The 18174-nt window shown below is 49.0% G+C and overlaps 1 protein-coding gene across 1 annotated transcript in view; it reads right to left on the bottom strand.

Annotated features, from left to right (window-relative positions):
- The window catches only part of CACNA1E (calcium voltage-gated channel subunit alpha1 E), a 259356-nt gene extending 246621 nt beyond the window's left edge, over nt 1-12735 (bottom strand). Inside the window, 1 exon segment of the mRNA XM_023753932.1 lies at nt 12470-12735. Coding sequence (XP_023609700.1) covers nt 12470-12735 — 266 coding nt within the window.
- Nucleotides 12736-18174: the final 5439 nt, after the last annotated feature.

Below are 18174 nucleotides of genomic sequence, written 5' to 3'. Positions count from 1 at the left end.
TTAATTACTGTTCTATGTTCTGGTAATTAAAAAAGCAAATAGATAATGCCCTCTCCCTTGCTAGGATTTTAAACCAATACTAAAGCTGCATGGTTAGTGTTACAATCTACAATAATAAAAGCAAAATATGCAAATCGACCAAATGACCAAACAACAGAATGACCGTCCGGACGACCTTCCAGATGATCATGCTATGACATGCACTGGCACCAGGCCAGCTAAAGTGGATGCAATGTGATTGGTTGGGGGGCCCCGCCATTGCCCCATGATGGCCCTGCAAAAGGAGACCCAGGCCACCAGCTGGCAGGGCAATCGATGAGGGGGTTGGGAGGGGCCTCTGTGATCATGCAGCCCCTGCAGGGTGGGCAGGGCCTCCCTCTGTGGGATGATCGATCACAGAGCCTCATGATCAATCAATCGCCCCCTCCCCCTCCCCTACAGAGGGAGAGGCCCAGGCTACCTGGCAGGAAGCACTAGAGTGAGTGGGCGGGGCCTCCCTCTGCAGGGTGATCAATCGCGGGGCTCCTGGACTGCAAGAGGGTGCAGGCTGGGCTGAGGGACCCCCAGACCCACCGAGTCCATGAATTTCATGCACCCGGCCTCTAGTAAAGTAATAAACCAGGTGCCATGAAGGAGCCCAGAGAAGGGAGTTGACTTACTTTGCTGAGAGACATCAAGGAAGGCTTCCTGGAGGAAATAATCTCTGAGTTTTAAAGCCCAGAAGTCAGGGTGAGAGAAGACATTCCAGACAGAGGAAGTAGCAAGTGCACAGTCACAGAGGTCTGGGAGAGGATGGTGCCTTCAGGCACTGGTGCCCCTGAGATGGCTGGAGAGAAGGTGATTATGGTGGCTCAGGCAGGCTGTGGCTGGAGAGAAGGGGATTATGGTGGCTGAGGCAGGTTGTGGCTGGAGAGAAGGTGATTATGGTGGCTGAGGCAAGCTGTGCCAAGTGCAGAGTGGATCCTGAGGAGCCCTGCAGGCCAGGATGGGAAACCATGCCCAGTTCCCAAGCGAACAAATGACAGAACCCAGACAGGAACTTAGCTTTCTGACTCATTAGCTAGCCTCGCTACCTCTGCTGTCCTGTACTATAGCCACTAGCCATGTGTGGCTATTTAAATTATTTAAAATGAAATAAAACTTAAAATTTAGCATTCAGCCACAATAGCCATATATCAAGTGTTCAAGAGCCACATGTGGCTGGTGGCTACCTCACTGAGCAGCACAGATAAAAACATCATATCCATCGTAACAGACGCCTCTAGCCAACAGCACTGCTCAGTGCCATACACGATTAAGTGAACAAAAAGTAGGTTCGGTCTGTATTGCTTATAGGACAAAAAGATGAAAAAACAAGCAGGTAGAAACTACATAAGGAATAGTTCAACTTCCTACACCTGAAGTATTTTAGTAAAAGAAGGGCACCCTGTCCCTGGAAGCGTGATGGCCATCTCTCAGGGTGATGTAGGAAGAGTTCCTGCATTGAGCTCATGCTCATTGGCTAGAAGGCTTGTGTTACATCATGACCTTCTGCTGACGCACTAGCACACACATGTCTCTACTGGTACCTAAAGGGTATGATGATGTTGGGTTAGGAGTCACTATTCCTGTCATTCCAATATACCAGAATGTATACCAGAATGTGGGAATTTTCTAGCATCCGTTTCTAAACTGTAATCCTTGGACCACACTCCCCAAAAAGTGTATGCATTATTTTTTCAGGAAAGAGGAGTCCATAGCAGCGATCAGATTTCTATAGGATTTGTGCTCCTAATACAGAAAGCAAATAAACACTGTACTAGAGAGACCTAGTAATTTTTATTCCCCCAAAAGATTCATCTAGATGTCATCTAGACAGCCACTCAGGTCGTTCCCAACTCTCAAATTCCATTGTCTAACCCAACTAAAGACCATCACCCTGCAACTGAACAGTTTCAAATCAACACATCCCCTGACTTTGATCAAGGAGAAAGGAGATGGGGGTATCAATGAGCGTGGAAACAGCCCAAGGCACAAAAGTTGGGTAATTCAGTCAAGCTGGGGAAGGATGCCAACCTCTAGCTGAGATGCCCATTGGAAGCTCTCAAAATTTTGATGGTTCATTTTCAATGTCAGCTTACAGGAACACGGCTCACCCAATTAGATACAATACAGTTAGCAGCTGGAGAACCTACCCAGCAAATCTAAGGCCTACTGAGCTATCCATCCACTTAAAAATAATGGTTTTGTTCCAACCACCACCTGGCAATATGACAACTGTACCAGGATTCATCTCCAAGTCCTACAGTATTACTAGAGTTGAAGAAAGGATTATGTCTGCAACAAGGCAGAGATTCCTGTTATCTGGTGCAGCTAATGAAGAATGCTTTGGTTAATTTAACAACAAAAAAAGTGCTAAAGAGCTACTTTATATAATCGATATGGATTATAATTTGCAAAAGCTGTGAATACAATAAAGTGCATACACCGCTCAAACAATGTTGAACATAATGCAGTGAATGCTTTATTGGCAGTATTCAGAAAGCACTAGGTGGTGCCTGGGGGCCATCGGTACACATCTCATTTGTTATTATACTACAGATCTCTGGGTGCCAAATAATAAAGAGTTCTGTATAACAAATTGCCAGATAGCAACAAACACTGTGTACTTTTTGCACAGCTTGTGTTGGGTAACGCAGAACCTGGACTGATCCTTAGCAAGACTGTGAAGTAGGAAAAGCTTGTCTCCAGATTCCCATGAAATGACCCTGCCATCCTCTACCAGCCAGCTAGTGTCCTCACTGCCTTCTAGCCATCTCTTCTCCCCCCACTAGAGCCACACTGGTCCTATAGGTCCAGGTTAGTGCAACACTAGACACATAATAGGTAAAAGGAAGGAAATAATAAATATTAGAGAGAAAAAAAAAGACATAGAGACTTAAAATAAAGTACAAAAGATCAATAAAAACAAGAGCTGGTTCTTTGAAAAGATAAATGAGATTGATAAACCTTTAACCAGATTTGTCAAGAAAAAAAGAGAGAGGATCCAAATAAATAAAGTCAGAAATGAAAAAAGACAAATAACAACTGACACCAAAGAACTACAAAAGATTGGAAGAAAACATTTATGAACAACTATAAGCCAAAAAATTAAACAACCTGGGAGAAATGGATAAACTCCTAGAAACATACCATCTTTCAAAACTGAATTGAAGAATCAGAAATCCGAAGGACGGATTACAACTAATAAAATCGAAGCAGTAATTAAATAAATAAATAAATAAATAAATCTCCCAGCAAACAAAAGTCCTGGACCAGATGGCTTCACAGGTGAATTTTACCAAACATTCAAGAAGAACTGACACCTATTCTTCTCAAACTATTCCAAAAAATTCAAGAGGAAGGAAGACTCCCAAGCTCATTTTACCAGGTCAGCATTATCCTAAATCGAAAACCAGATAGAGACACTATAAAGAAAGAAAATTATAGGCTAATATCCCTCATGAATATAAAACGCAGGATCCTCAACAAAATATTAGCAAACTGGATCCTGCAATACATTAAAAAGATCACACACCATGATCAACTGTGATGTATCCCAGTTGTGCAAGATTGTTACAATATTTGCAAATCAGTAAACATGATACTCCACATAAACAAAATGAGGTAGAAAAATCACATGATCATATCAATAGATGCAGAAAAAGCATTTGATAAAATCCAGCACCCATTTATGATAAAAACTCTCAGCAAAGTAGGAATAGAGGGAACATACCTCAACATAATAAAGGTCATGTATGACAAACCCATAGCCAATATCATACAATGGGATAAAGACAGTTTATTCAATAAATGGTGTTGGGAATATTGGATGGATACATGGGGAAAAAAGGAAACCTTTTAGACCACTTCTTTACACCGTATACAAGAATAAATTCAAAATGGATTAAAGACTTAAATGTAAGTTGTGAAACCATAAAAATCCTAGAAGAAAACATAGGCAGTAAAATCTCAGACATTTCTTGTAGCAATATTTTTTCTGATTTATCTCCTCAGGAAAGGGAAACAACAGAAAAAAATAAACAAATTCGGCTACATCAAACTAAAAAGGTTTTGCACAGCAAAGGAAACCACAGACAACTCACTGAATGGAAAAACATATTTGCCAATGATACAACTGATGAGGGGTTAATATCCAAATTTATAGAGAACTTATACAACTCAACACAAAGAAAACAAACAATCCAATTTAAAAATGGGCAAAGGACCTGAATAGACACTTCTCCAAAGAAGACATACAGATGGTTAATAGACATATGAAAAGATGCTCAGTGTCACTAATCATCAGAGATGCAAAGTAAAACCACAATGAGGTATCACCTCACGCCTGTCAGGATGGCTATTATCAATAAAGTAACAAGCAACAAGTGCTGATGTAGAGAAAGGGAACCCTAGTACACTGCTGGTGGGAATGCAGATTGGTGCAGCCACTGTGGAAAACAATATGATGTTTCCTCAAAAAATTAAAAATGCAACTGTCTTATGACCCAGCAATCCCACTTCTGGGAATATAGTTGAAGAAAATTGAAACATTACTTAAAAAATATATGCACCCCAATGATTATTGCAGCATTATTTATAATAGCCAAGATCTGGAAGCAACACAAGTGCCCATCAAGCAGTAGATGAGTGGATAAAAAAAAAGCTGTGGTACATTTACACAATGGAATACTACTTGGCCATTAAAAAAAAGAAGGAAATCTTACCTTATAGGACAGCATGGATGGATCTAGAGCAGCAGTTCTCAACTATGGGTCGCGACCCCTTTGGGGGTCGAAAGACCCTTTCCCAGGGGTCGCCTAAGACCATCAGAAAACACATATATAATTACATATTGTTTCTGTGATTAATCACTATGCTTTAATTATGTTCAATTTGTAACAATGAAATTGGGAGTCACCACAACATGAGGAACTGTATTAAAGGGTCGCGGCATTAGGAAGGTTGAGAACCAATTCTAGAGAGTATTAAGCTAAGTGAAAAAAGCCAGTTAGAGTAAGACAAATATCACATGATCTCACTTACATGTGAAATGTAATGCACAAAATAAACTAAGAAAACAAAATAGATACAAAGAACAGACTGACAGCTCTCAGAGGGGAGAGGTGTTGGAGGGCTGGGTGAAAAAACTGAAGGGATTAAGCAAAAAACACAAACAAAAAACACCAGACACAGACAACAGTATGGTGAGTGCCAGAGGGAAAAGGCAGTGGGGGAAGAGGGCATGGAAGGATAAATGGTGGCGGAAAGTGACTTGACCTGGGGTGCGGAGTGCATGATGCGATATGCAAATGATGTGTCAGAGAGCTGGACACTTGAAACCTGTATGATTTTATTAACCACTGTCACCCCAATCGATTCAATAAAAAAAGAAATCACCTGTTCTAAAGAGAAGCCGCTGACAGAACAGTGGCAAAAGCGTTCCCAATAGCACACAGCTGGAAATGGCGGGGACATTAGAGAGTGACTGTTGAAAATCCATTTCATGCTTTTTGACTCTGACCGGCCCCATGAGAAAATGGTGTGGAAATCGAGAAAGTTTGAAAAACTTCAAGCCTCCTGCTAAGCTAAAGGCTGGAAGGATTTGTGAGGACTAATTTCTGCCTCGTGCTGGTTTTCAGCGTCTCTTCTCTGGGCCCGGGAGGCGACTGGCAGAACCTTGTGCCTCAGCCACGGAAATGACACCAGCGCCTGATCCAACAGGCCTCGTTCAGGTTCCCTGTTGTGACTCTAACCTGTTACCCACTGCTCAGCCCAGTCCCTTTCAACCCTCTCTGAAAGGGGAGGGGTAATAATGACACTCCACCCCATCCCCACCCCCTGGTTTTAATGATACACCCTTCCAGAAAGCCAATGAATACAAGTAAAGCAGGCTTTCCAAATTCTCCAGAGGCAGGGAACTAAATGCAATGCAGCAGGGCCAAATGCAGCAAAAAAAAAAGCCTCAAAATTATGCAGAGTTGCAACAGCCATGCAAATCAACCACCCACAGGCGCCAGGCAGGGCCTCTCCCTGCAGCCCCGAACGTGGCTGGACCACTGGAGTCTAGCTGGAGTTTAGCCTGCAGTTATAATCCCAAACCCTGCCTATCTGCCTCCAGATGAACTACTTTAGAAATGGTTCTTTCTTCTTCTATTTAATAGTCAAGAAGGCTAAGAGTGGAACTGTTCAGTCCTACAAACTTGGAACTCAAAATACAGTAAGAAAAGAAGCTCCTAAGAAGTGCCTGCTGCTCCACCCGGCGCAAGGAGAGGGGTGGGAGTGGGGGTGGGGCTGTCTTAGGTAACTGATGCATTTTCAAGGCATTCAGGGCTCTTTTCCTGGATCTGGGCCATTGTGGGTCAAGAGTTCATAGCCAGAGATTGGCCAAAGATGCAGGAAATGGAAAATTAGGTAAACATTCTTCGGGCACTCAGTCGGCACAAATACACCACAGACACCTCCTTGGAGTGGCTTAAAATATGAGAGGACACGGGGCCGGAGGAACCTAAAACCTTTGTGCTGCACTTTCTGTCTTTAATTAAAAGCGATGCTGGACCTGGCTGGTGTGCACCAAAGCATTGCAGGTTCGATTCCCAGTCAGGGCACTTATCTAGCTTGAGGGTTCAATCCCCGGCTCCGGTCAGGGCACATGTGGGAGGCACCCGATCGATGTCTCTCTCTCACGTGGATGTTTCTCTCTCTGAACGACTGGTGACCGCACACAAGTAGGTTCCGAATGCTCAGGAAGAGAGGCTTTGGCACGGGGCCCTGGCACCTTTATCCCCCTTCCGAACGGTCTGTGTTAGAAGCCACGTGGTGCTGGTGGTAGTGGTGGTGTTGGTGGAGGGTTGCTATACACTAATTTCGGTGCCTGCTTCCCCTCCAAATTCCTACGTGAATCGACTGGGATTTGAAAAGAAATGGTTACAGAGCCTGCGTCTTGGCTCACTGGCTCAGCATCCACCAACATGAAAACCCAGGATGACCAGAGAATTCTGAGTGACAAGTACTTGGGGACATAAATATCTTCTCGTTAACCGTGTTCTCTGAATAGAGGAGGAGGAGGAGCTGCATATTGATGGGCACCCACATGTACCGGGACTGGGTAGAGGCAGTCATTATAGGAATAGCCAGACACTGTTTCCCCCCAGCCACCTTTCTCATGCCCCAGTCCCTCTGCACAAAAAGAAACCTTGATCATATCCAAGAGGAAGACGAATAACCTTCCTTTTCTAAAAATCCTAGGAAAAACTCACACATGTGATGAATTATTCACAAAGCCCAACCCTAAAAATGAGAGGAAGAAATACTAGTACAGAAAGATGAAAAGGGCGGAGGACCAGGCAGAAGGGGAATATAAAGGAAGGGCCTGGCCTCTCTCTCCTTGAACAGAAAGGTGTTCATTACAGTCAGAGTCGCCGGAGGGGCTGGATGGCAAGGCTGGGCTCTGGCTGGGGAGCTGCCCTTTCTTTCCCAGGAAGCCCAGCGAATGACAAAGAGAGGCTACTGATCTGCTGAGGGAGCACGGGCGTCAGAGGGTCTGCAAGAGTCCTGACAGCTTAGCAAATCTTGACTTTGTTTTATTTGAACGAAGAACATGAAGACGGGCAGAAACCAGCTGTTCCTGTGGAGAGGGGGGAAGCAGCAGAGTTTGAGGCGGGGAAACACCTACATTTTGCACAGGGACAGCTAAAAAGAGATAAGCAGCCTTGGATGGAGCTAATAATTCTAGAGTCTGGATCTTTCAGAAGAGAAGAAGCAGGCCTGTTCTCAGCATTTCCCTCCTCCTCCTTTAATACGCAGTGCGCCCTGCACCCACTGCAGGGAGAGCGCGTTGGGAAATGGTGGTAGGCAAGCCAACAGACAGAACTGTCGCATCCAAGATACTTCTGCCACCATCTTCGCGTCATTCATTCCTGTCAACCTCCTTCACACTCCAGGTCCATTGCCAGGTTGCATGACACTTACAGCTGCCCTGCAACAAGTCGTAGCCTAGTTTCCAGAGGAAACATGACCCACACCGTGTTTCCATGGCAGAGCCAGTGGGCCAGTTGGAGGGTGTCTGGGAGCCTTAGAAAACGAAGGCTTTCGTCCTGCAGCCTCGGTGCCAGTTACAGCGGCTGTCTGTCCCGCAGTCTGCTTCCGTGCCCAGGGACACGGCTGATGGGAAGCCTTTCTGCTTCTCTGACCATAGGATATAATCACAGGCTCCGTCCTTGTTAGTTGCCACCCTCTGCCCCAATCAAGGCACTCTTACTCCTAATCCATTAGTTATATCCACCCCAAGATCCCTGCCAGGATTAGTCTACCATCCTGCAAGGTGCTGGGTATTTTTAGGCAACCAACGCGAGAGAAAAGCAAACGCCAAAATGGGAGGTGTGGGAACGAAAGTTTTCAGTCATCTTCACCAAAATCCTCCAAAACAAGTGGACAATTTTCAATGAGAAGTTCACCATCACACAGCACATAACTTCTGACCCAAAGCCAGCGTTCTTTGGGGCCACAGTGAAATTCTCTGCCATAAGAAATCATGGGTGAATGTCCACAGGTTCATGGTAATGAGCTTCATCATCTCAGGGATTGTCCTACTTTAAACCATGTTCACTTCCACGGGAAACATGTGCTCTCCTGCTGAGTGACTCACACCACCAGTAAAAAAAAAAAAAAAAATTCCCCCTGCCCATCAATGGCACAGAGTCTCTGAGTCAGAAGACCCATCTCTTCCCTCCAACCTCTCACCTGGCAAAGTGCAAATCAGTGTGAGACAGCTCACAGACCATCAGGGAGACCCTGGATGTCGACAGGGGAACTGGGCCTGGGCACAGAAGGGCTAGAGCTGGTAGGCACATGCTATAGAGAATGTGGAATGACATTCAGAGCAGCCAATTCCTTGAGGAAAAAGAGAACCCTTTTGTGAGATCTATTAGATGAGTGAGACAGAAAAGGAGGAATCGCATAAAATGTAATACCACATTTGAAATCAGATTAGCATTTTCAAAAAGGTTATGGTCTCCACAGCAGAAGAGAGTGCCATGAGAAAATAAAATTATCTCCCGATGCAGATGTCGCTTCCAAGAAAAATGAAACACATTCAGAGTGGGCTGTTGACATGCCGCCATCTTTCATGCCAAATCTGGGCTATCTTAGGCAATTCCTCCCATAAGAACTAGACCTTGCCTATTAGGAACCAGATAACATTACCCCCAGAAAGTTAGAGAGTCCTACGAGTAGAAATTAAATCATCCCTTTTATTTAACTCATCTGTCTAGCCCAATCTGATTAAAGACCAGTAACATGCAGTGTTAAGAGACTACTAACAGCACATAAGGGTGCACATTACCTTCCAAGTCCAGCCTATGAAGGGTGTCTAAGTCTCAAAAAGCACAGCACGCCAAGTCTTCCAAACCCTCAAGCATCCTGCAAGGGCACGCGTCAGTTGGAAGCAGGTCTTGACACGTCTTCTGAACCTTCCTTTTCTCAAAATGCGCCCCTTACAGTGAGCGGAGAAGTCCTTCCCAAACTTTTCATGTGCATACGAATCACCTGGGGACCTTATTCAAATGCAGATTATGGTTTAGAAAATCCGAGTGGGGCTTTGGGATTCTGAATGTCTATCAAGAGGTGATAGGAATGCTGCTCCTTGCTGTCTTTGAGAAGTAAAAATCTAGAAGACTTAGTTCACCTGGAACTACGACCCCGCCCTTAAGGTATGCTGGGATGTCTGAAGGACTTCACTAATAATAATAGCTAGTGTTTAGTGGGTATCGGGCAATATTCTAGGAACTTGGTACATATTAACTCACGGAGTTCTTCGGGTAAATCATGATCGTCTTCCTCATTTTACCAATAAGGAAACCGAGTCGCAAAGTAATGAAGTGACTTTTCAAGGTCACAGAGCTGCTGAAGGAATGGGACTAGAACCCAGACAGCCTGGCTCTAAAGCTTGACGGGTAACTGAAGCTCATGCTAACTCCCATTGGATTAAAGCAAGGTATTCCTGGGAGCTGGGTGTTGCTAGAGGAAGGGAAGTGAGACTAGGAACTTGGATGCAGGTGGTAATAGAGAGAGCGCAGACCGTGCTAAAGCACAATGTTCCCACGTGGTCACCACCAGAGGGAAGGTATGTCAGTTACGTTGTACAGTCAGGAGAAAAAAAGCAAACATGGTGTATTTTAAATTGGCCAACCAGGCTCCTCTACACACCTTAGCAGATGTTGTCTGAACACTGCTACAACCGCCTACACGCTGTAGAACCACTGGGAAACTCCCAGCCATGAGGCTAGAAGAGACCATTGGGACAGGCTCTCAGCCAAGGCACTGAGCATGACGCTGAAACCCGCTCTCTGGCTGCCCTCTGACTCCTAGCCACTCGTCCTGGCCAGAGACAAGAAAACGGAGGAGTAAAACCCGCAGTTCCACCTGGCGCTCTCAGCCTAGCAGATAGGCGGTGTCTTTGCGGTGGAAGAGGAGACGTGAGCAGCAGCAACCGCGTGGTGTAGGAAATGTGCAGGAGATCCCAGCCTGGGAAGCGCCCCAGGTGCTGAACCTGGGTGACTGTGGCGCCCCAGCCTCCTGGGGATTTCCATGGCGCTGTCCGAGGTGCCAACAATGCCTGTGGGCACTTTGCCACCCTCAGCTGGGTGGCTTTGTCTACCCCAAGGAAACAGAGGGCACCTGAGTAAACGCGCCCCTAAGAGAGGTGCACGTTGAAGCAGCACCTAGTGGGTAGGAAATTTTAGGGAACTGTTGAAGGCGGAAGGGAGAGGGGGCCCTGTTGGGAAATCAGAGACCTGACTGGAGGAGTGTTTGCAGCCGCAGCATGCAACACAATGAGATCTGTCTGCTTTGTGCAGCGCACTGGCGGGCGGGGCTGCAGAGACCTGATCCTCTCCCTCCCCAAATCCCCCCACCCTAGATACGGTTAACTCGGGCACCGCATGGCCCCATCACTCTGCGTGGGAGGGAGGGGAAGAGGGAGGGGAGTACAAGGAGGAGGAGAGAGGAAGCCCAGCCCAGCCCGGGTGGCTGTAGGAGGATGCGTGCAGCAGCAGGAATAATATCTGCTTAGAGATGCTCCTTCATTTCTAATGAGGGGTGCTGCCTGGAAGTACCATGCGCCAGCCAATCACAGTGCTGCTGAGGCAGGAACTAGGGAGGAAGGAGGGGAAGACTAGAGACGGGGGGTGGAGGGAGCAGGAAGAGGCCCTTAGGAGAGAGACAGCGTGCCTAGCTGACACTAGGGACCCAGCAGGGCTCCAGCTGTCTGTGATGCACACCTGGAGGGTGGGGGTGTGGAGGAGGGAGGGAAGGGGGAAAGGGCGGGGCCTCCTTTGCAGGTGCATCCTTCCCAAGAAATCTCTCTCCACAAGCATCCAAGTCCCATGTCTCCAAGCTACCCCCATAATTACCACCACCCCACTGACTGGCTTCCTACTAATCCCCCGCACCACCCACCAACGCCCAATTCCTAAAGATCTTGCCAGACGGACGCCCAAATTCTTAGTGAAGAACAAGGCAGTGAGATGCCTAATCAGCAGCCTGCATTTGGTGCACTTGCTTAAACCTGCAAAGACGCTCCTTCTCTGCCGTTCACCCCGGCCCTGCACCATCAGCCGCCCCACCAGCCCACTGTGGAGAGCAGTTCCTTTGAAGCCAGGGGGAGAGCGATTGCGGGCACACCTCTGGGCTCCGCCGATGCAGCCTTCAGCGGATGAATTCAGGCCCAGCAGATCCACCTGGATCCTGGGCGCTGGGAGAGCACTCAGTGGGGTCCCCAGCTCAGGACCACGGAAAGCAGGGACCCTGGTGAGCTGCTCTTCCCTGGCTCAGAAGAGAACTCCAGCTGAGCTCTTTGGGCTGTGCCATTAGAGACTGCCTCCCCTGACGCACTCCTTCACTTTACTCTCAGTGCAACTTCCCCCCAGAGTTAGCTGGGTCCCCAGGCAAAGCCTGTCTGATTTCACCTATGGGTCCATGTGGGGCTTAGCCCAGAGCTCTTGAAGTTGCTGAGCTGGACCTCCCCTGTGGGCAGATAACGCAGGTGTCCCTCCAGCTGGTGGGGATGGGGGTGACTCTGAGGTAGGAAAAGGGGGACAGGGTATGAAAGGAAGCCCTGAGTTTAGGGCAACCCTTTCGATGTGAAAGGACTGGGGGGAAGGGGGCTGGCAATCACACAAAACCTCAACACCCTGCGCCCAGGGATGCTAGAAACCGCCACACAGGAAAAATCAGAGCCCAAAAGTCTTACCTTGAAAACCACCAGTGCCCACACTGGTCTCTATGGCACCAAGCTTGCCCCTTACATGCGTCGAAGTAACGAGTGCACATCAGCAAAGGGGCAAAAGGGCATCAGGAAGGAAATAGGGGGGCAGATTCCACGCTTGGTTTCCCCTCTCACCCAAGAAATGCAAAGGGGGAGAGGGGAGTTATGGTGGGCAAGAAAGGATATGGCCAATCGATGAGCTTCTTGGCGTATTTCCTGACAATGTTATCTTCTCCGAAGATGAACAGGGATCTGTTGACGGTGAAACAGTTCTGCCGGACAGGAATGGGGTTGTACAAAGCCATAGTCCGCGCCCTCTGCGCTTTCGACTGCTTGTAGGCGGCCGCCTGCCCGGCGGCAGGCACCGGGGTTCCTTGCCGGTTCCTGCTCTGGTCCGAGTCTCCATCGCCAGACCCCGGCCTGCCGACCACTGCCTCTCCGAAGCGAGCCATCCTGAAGTTTAAACAGACAGAAGACACACAAAGGTGATCGCGGCCGAACACCTGCACCCAGCAACAAGCAGAGAGACACGCGGAGACTCAGAGCCGCATCCAGACGGGCGGGGGACCGCCGCCTCCCGGGAGCCTTTCGAGCTCTTTGGAGAGGCAGCAGCAGCAGCAGCAGCAGCAGCGACCCGCTGCTCCGAACTGTTGAATCTAAATACAACCTCTGCAAAGCTCCATTCCTCAAGGAGTTAAAAAAGGGGGAGGAGAAGGCTGGCAAGGGGGTGGGGGTGCTCAGTTTCTGGAGGCAATTTTTTTTTTCAAAATGCCAGTGTGTGGTGGCGTTCCAGGGCTGGAGAGGAGAGGGGTGGAGCAGGCTGCTCTTCAAACACAGCTCAGCTCTGGCAGACCACCACCTGGTCCTGGGAGCGGCGGGCACCGGCCTGCTAGGTAACAGTTTGGTGATTTATTAATGGGGGAAGGAAAAAAATGAAAACAAAAGAACTTTCACAACAACAAAAAGACAAGGACAGGGTTGTGGTGACAGGCTTTAGAACACCAGCCCCTGCAAGTCCATCCAAGATATTCCACGGCCAAGACTTGGGTCTTTAAATCTGCCAGCACAGAGGCATCCAAAAAGGTTGAGAGAGAGAGAGAGGAAGGGGGGAGAGCGGTACAGAGGTTCCTGCGTACACCGCAACGCCCAAAATCTCAAAATAAGTCGATCCAACCGGAGAGAGACCAATGACTTCCAAGCTCCTGCGCCTGGGAGAGAAGTTGAGCGGCGTCCAGAGAGCAGCGAAGCCCGGGTGCCAGCATCCGCCCGGAGCGCAGCGCTGGCCGCGGCCGCCTCCCCGGATCAGCATGCAACAGCGATCCGCGGCTGCGCGGGAGAGGGCGGGAGCCGCGCGGGCGGCGGCGGCGAGCGCTGGGGCGAGGGAGGAACAGGTTGCAGCAGAGCTGAGCGGTGGCCTGCCCGCCGCGGGAGCTGTCCAAGGACCGAACTTGCTTACTGTGGACTCGTCTTCCTCTTCCACTCCAACCGCGGGCTCCGCGGGGCAGGGGAGAAGGGGCGGGCGGAGAGGCGGAGGGAGCAGAGCGCGCCGTTGCTGGCGCGGCCTGCGCGGGGGCTCCCAGGGAAGCGGGGGCGGGGCTGGCGAGGCTGGGAGGAGCGGGGATGGAGCCGGAAGGACCCTAGCCAACGGCCTGGAGGTCCCTGGGATGCAGGACTGGTTTGGCTGACTGAGCCAGAGGGTAGAGGACCAACACCTCTGCAAAGGTCCGGGAAGAGTGGCTGTTCCCCACGTGAGGCCAAGAGGAGAGGGGCGGGTGCCGCCGGCGGCCTCTCTGCAGGAGCCGAGGCCTGGCGGAGGCACATAGGCACGCTTGCATGCACCGGCGCCTGTGCAGGGGCCAGGTCCATGCGCTGCCTGGCCTGCTGCCCTAACCCGGAGTCCATGCCTTTGCGCCCTGCACAGGGTGTACCAGGCCGAGTCCGCGCTCCCAGGGAGCTCCCAAACTCCACAAATGCTGCCCAGGGATTTCCACAGAGGAAGCATCCAATCTGTAACTCCCCGCTTAGCAGCCTGGAGGTCCCCTGAAGGACCCTAGGACTTCTGGGGGCGCCACACTCTGGTGCAGGTACCCGTTACCAGCATGAGTATCTACCCTCACTTCCTCCCTCTCCAAACAGGGCGATCTGGGGCAGCCTCTTGGATTTGGCTGTAGCTCCTGGAAGGGTGGTCCAGACGTCGGGGCCCTAGATGGCGAGTTCTGGACTAAAACTACCCTCCTCGAAATCTCCTTAACAATCAGGAGGATCCTCCCGTTCCTATTTTTACCCCCACACTGACTTCCTCAAACCCAGTACATTAGTGAAGATAAAAAGAGAATTAGTATGTGAGCTGCAGAAGTGGGTAAGGTGGACTCTAAGCCCTAGAGAAAGGCCCCCTAGGTTTAGCAACCAAGCCCTTCACCACAAGTGACTCAGTGGTTTTCGGATCAAGGACAGATACCAATTGTCCCTTTCCATGTCCACTAGCTAGAACACACCTTCCCCTTTTCCTGCCTTGGCCTCAACAACACAGTCCTATCCAAACATTCCCTACGCAGGCAATGGGAGAGGAGTTTCTTCCCTCCCCCTTCTCTTGGAAATCTGGGTGAATCTGGCTTCCCTCCTATGAAAGGCAGTGTCTCTGTGTGAGGTGACCTGGTGGGAGGGGCCATGTGTGTTCCTACGTGTATGTTTCTGTGTGAGAACAAGGCCATGTGAGCACTGACAAGGGTCTTCTGTGTGCAAATGTATGTGCATGTGTGAAGGGAGATTCTTTGAGTTCTGGAAAACCAAAGGACTGGTCTCAACACGTCCACCCCGCCAGGCACTGCTGCTCTTGGGGACAGCATGTTGACCTTTTGATGCAGGGGAGCCCATTTCAGGGCAAATTATGGTTAAAGGTGAGTCAGTTCTGATCAGTATAGGGTTTTCACATGGCTGCCTCACCCTGTTCTTCTACCTACCTTAACGGGAGGGTCCTTTTCTGTCTGAAACCCTAGTCAGAAGGAAAGGGAAGATGATGCCATGAACCATGAAGCCCCCTCATCCCGTTAGTCATTGAGAGCCAGTCCCCAGTGGCTGTCTCAGGAACCCCGTAATATATAGAATCTGAAAGGGCATTCAGAAAGGACCATGATCCATGGCACAAAATTCATTCAAATCATTCATTTGGCAAATATTTTTGAGCACCAGGCACTGTTTTAGTCACTACAGATACAATAATGAACAAAACAGATGACAAAAATAACGTGTCCTCTCCTTGGATGAAATCAGTTGCCTCAACCTGACTGGCTAGAATGCTTGATGGGCCTCCTCACACCGCGACTTCACCCCTGCCCTCATGTCCCGGCGCTAGCACGCTGGACAGTGGCAGGCCTGTCTGTTCCTGCTCAGAGGAAGCAGGGCTCACCAAAGTTTTTCCTCCCAGAAGAGGTTCTTGGGTGATCAGGAACCCTTGGCTTGTGTCTTCACTCATGCCCCCTCCTCTCTCTACAGTGTCCTGTGTCCTCTGTGGCTGCGGGACAGGGTTTTACACACAGAAATGTGAGGACACACTGGAGCTGAGACTTGCCTTCCTGTCTTCTGAGGAGACATGAATCGCAAATGCACGGGTTGGTGTTAGTACTGAAGACCCTTAGGAGGAGGAGCACCTCCTCAGGGGTTATAAGTGGGAATTCTTGCAGCTCAGGGGGACAGAGGCAAACATGACGGCACAAATGGCTTTGGGAGTGGACTTGGCCTAAGGGAGGAAGGCACACGCTCACATTCTTCCAACCTGGCATTCACAGCCCTTAAAACTTCGGAGATCTATGAACCGCTTTCATGTTCTCCAATGCTTCCATTCTCCCAGCCCCCAGAGGACTAACATCTTAACAGCTAAATGGTACCTTATGTGTGTTTAATAGTTTTCAGTTTACACAGACCTCATTCTAAACCTCTGAGCACAGCCTGGCAACCCATGTTTTATGACTCTGATTTGGTGGACAAACCAGCAGTTTCAGGAACGTTAAGCAGTTGGCCCACATCCGGTAAGAGGCAGAGTTTGGACTTCTTACAGCTCCTCTGACTTCCATTTTATGGCTTTCGGATATCCATACGAACCTCTTCTGTGCAGTAATAGTATTAATTCCAAACTGTTCATCATCCAAAGAAGAAATTGTACGATCATGCTAAGCCTATGGGAACGCCATGCTTACCATCCTCAAGCTACATTGGATCTGTGCCCAAAGCTCCTAGGACCATACTGGGAAGATGCTTAACCAGGAGGACATCCACTGTCCTCCAGACCCAGGAGGATCCTGAGAAAACACCTGAGAGCAGGTCGTTGCCATACTGCTCTTCCTAGGGGAACCTGGTGTTCATTCTGCCTCTGGGGTCCCCAGCTCCACTGTCCACGTAAAGACCCACAGATGGAGATGCAGAGAATCAGCAGTTGTTCATAACACATTGGAAACCCTGGTTTCCAAAAGCCCCTTTCCAGCCCAGGAGGCAGAAGTCATATTTTCCTGTTGTTAGAGCACCATCTACTGGTCACTTGTGAGCACATCACTGTGAGCTCAGGTAGCACTCAGGCGCCACACCTCAGACAGAACCTAGACATTTCTAAAGAAGTGACCTCTTGTCATCTGCCCTCTACCCCCGTTTGAGACGGCTGAGGCCCAAACCCAAAATTTCCCCACAATGCAACCAGCACATCTCACAGTACTTGGAAAGTGCAGCCCCACACACTGTGCACAAGGTCAAAACACACACACACACACACACACACACACAATATAGTACAGTCAAATGCTCTACATCAGTGGTTCTCAACCTTCCTAATGCCGTGACCCTTTAACACAGTTCCTCATGTTGTGGTGACCCCCAACCATAAAATTATTTTCGTTGCTACTTCATAACTGTAATTTTGCTACTGTTAGGAATCATAATGTAAATATCTGATATGCAGGATGTACTTTCATTGTTACAAATTGAACATAATTAAAGCATAGTGATTAATTACAAAAACAATATGTAATTACATATGTGTTTTCCGATGGTCTTAGGCGACCCCTGTGAGAGGGTTGTTCGACCCCCAAAGGGGTCGCGACCCACAGGTTGGCAACCCACAGGTTGAGAACCGCTGCTCTACATGCTATCTTTGCAAGCAGTTACCTACAAACTAGAAACCCCAAAGGATCTGAGGAAGCAAGTGAAAAACTTTTCTACGGTCGTCAAAGCTTTCACCCCTTAGCCCCTCCACACCATGTCCCATGCAAAGTGCAAGAGGGAAGGGAATGGGAAAAGGAGGGAGACTAAGGTGGCTACACTCCCTCAGACCAGGTAGGCCACGGGAGCTTGTACTGATAGACAGATGTGCGTGGCAAGGTTGGAGAAGCACGTAGCCTATGTCTAGCTCTTCCCAGATCTGTCAGGCTGTGGGCCATCTCCACAGGAGATTTTCAGCCCATCTCTGAGGAGTCTGCAAATCTAACCTCACCCAAAAGGCGTGGGCCCCGCCCACCGGCCCCACTCCCTCATCTCTCTATACCCTTTATGCCAAAGCCGTCAGAACCCCTTTTGTTCTCTTTTTCCGCTGTTGAGCTTTTCTGAGAAATAGACTCTGATGCAAAGCCGTGCTCTATGACACATGATGCAGAGAGGACTTGGGAGGGGGTTCTCGAGACAAAGGTTGGCAGGAGACCACGTGCAGGTTCCGAGAGAGCAAGGAGCATTACGGCAGCACAGACATCTGGGGAGTCTGGTGGCTCCTGCGATACCTGACAGCCCTCACTTGGCTGAAAACATGACTTCACCGCCTTATGTAATGCCCAGCTCTGGAACCAGCACTTCTCAAACCTGTGCCTGCGAAACCCCACAGCTCCAACACCCTATCAGCTAAGTATAGATCTGCA

The sequence above is a fragment of the Myotis lucifugus genome, unplaced genomic scaffold (assembly GCF_000147115.1).
Source record: "Myotis lucifugus unplaced genomic scaffold, Myoluc2.0 scaffold_54, whole genome shotgun sequence".
NCBI lineage: Eukaryota > Metazoa > Chordata > Mammalia > Chiroptera > Vespertilionidae > Myotis > Myotis lucifugus.
Note: the sequence above shows the minus strand (reverse complement) of the source record. Positions and strands in the feature narration are given on the sequence as shown.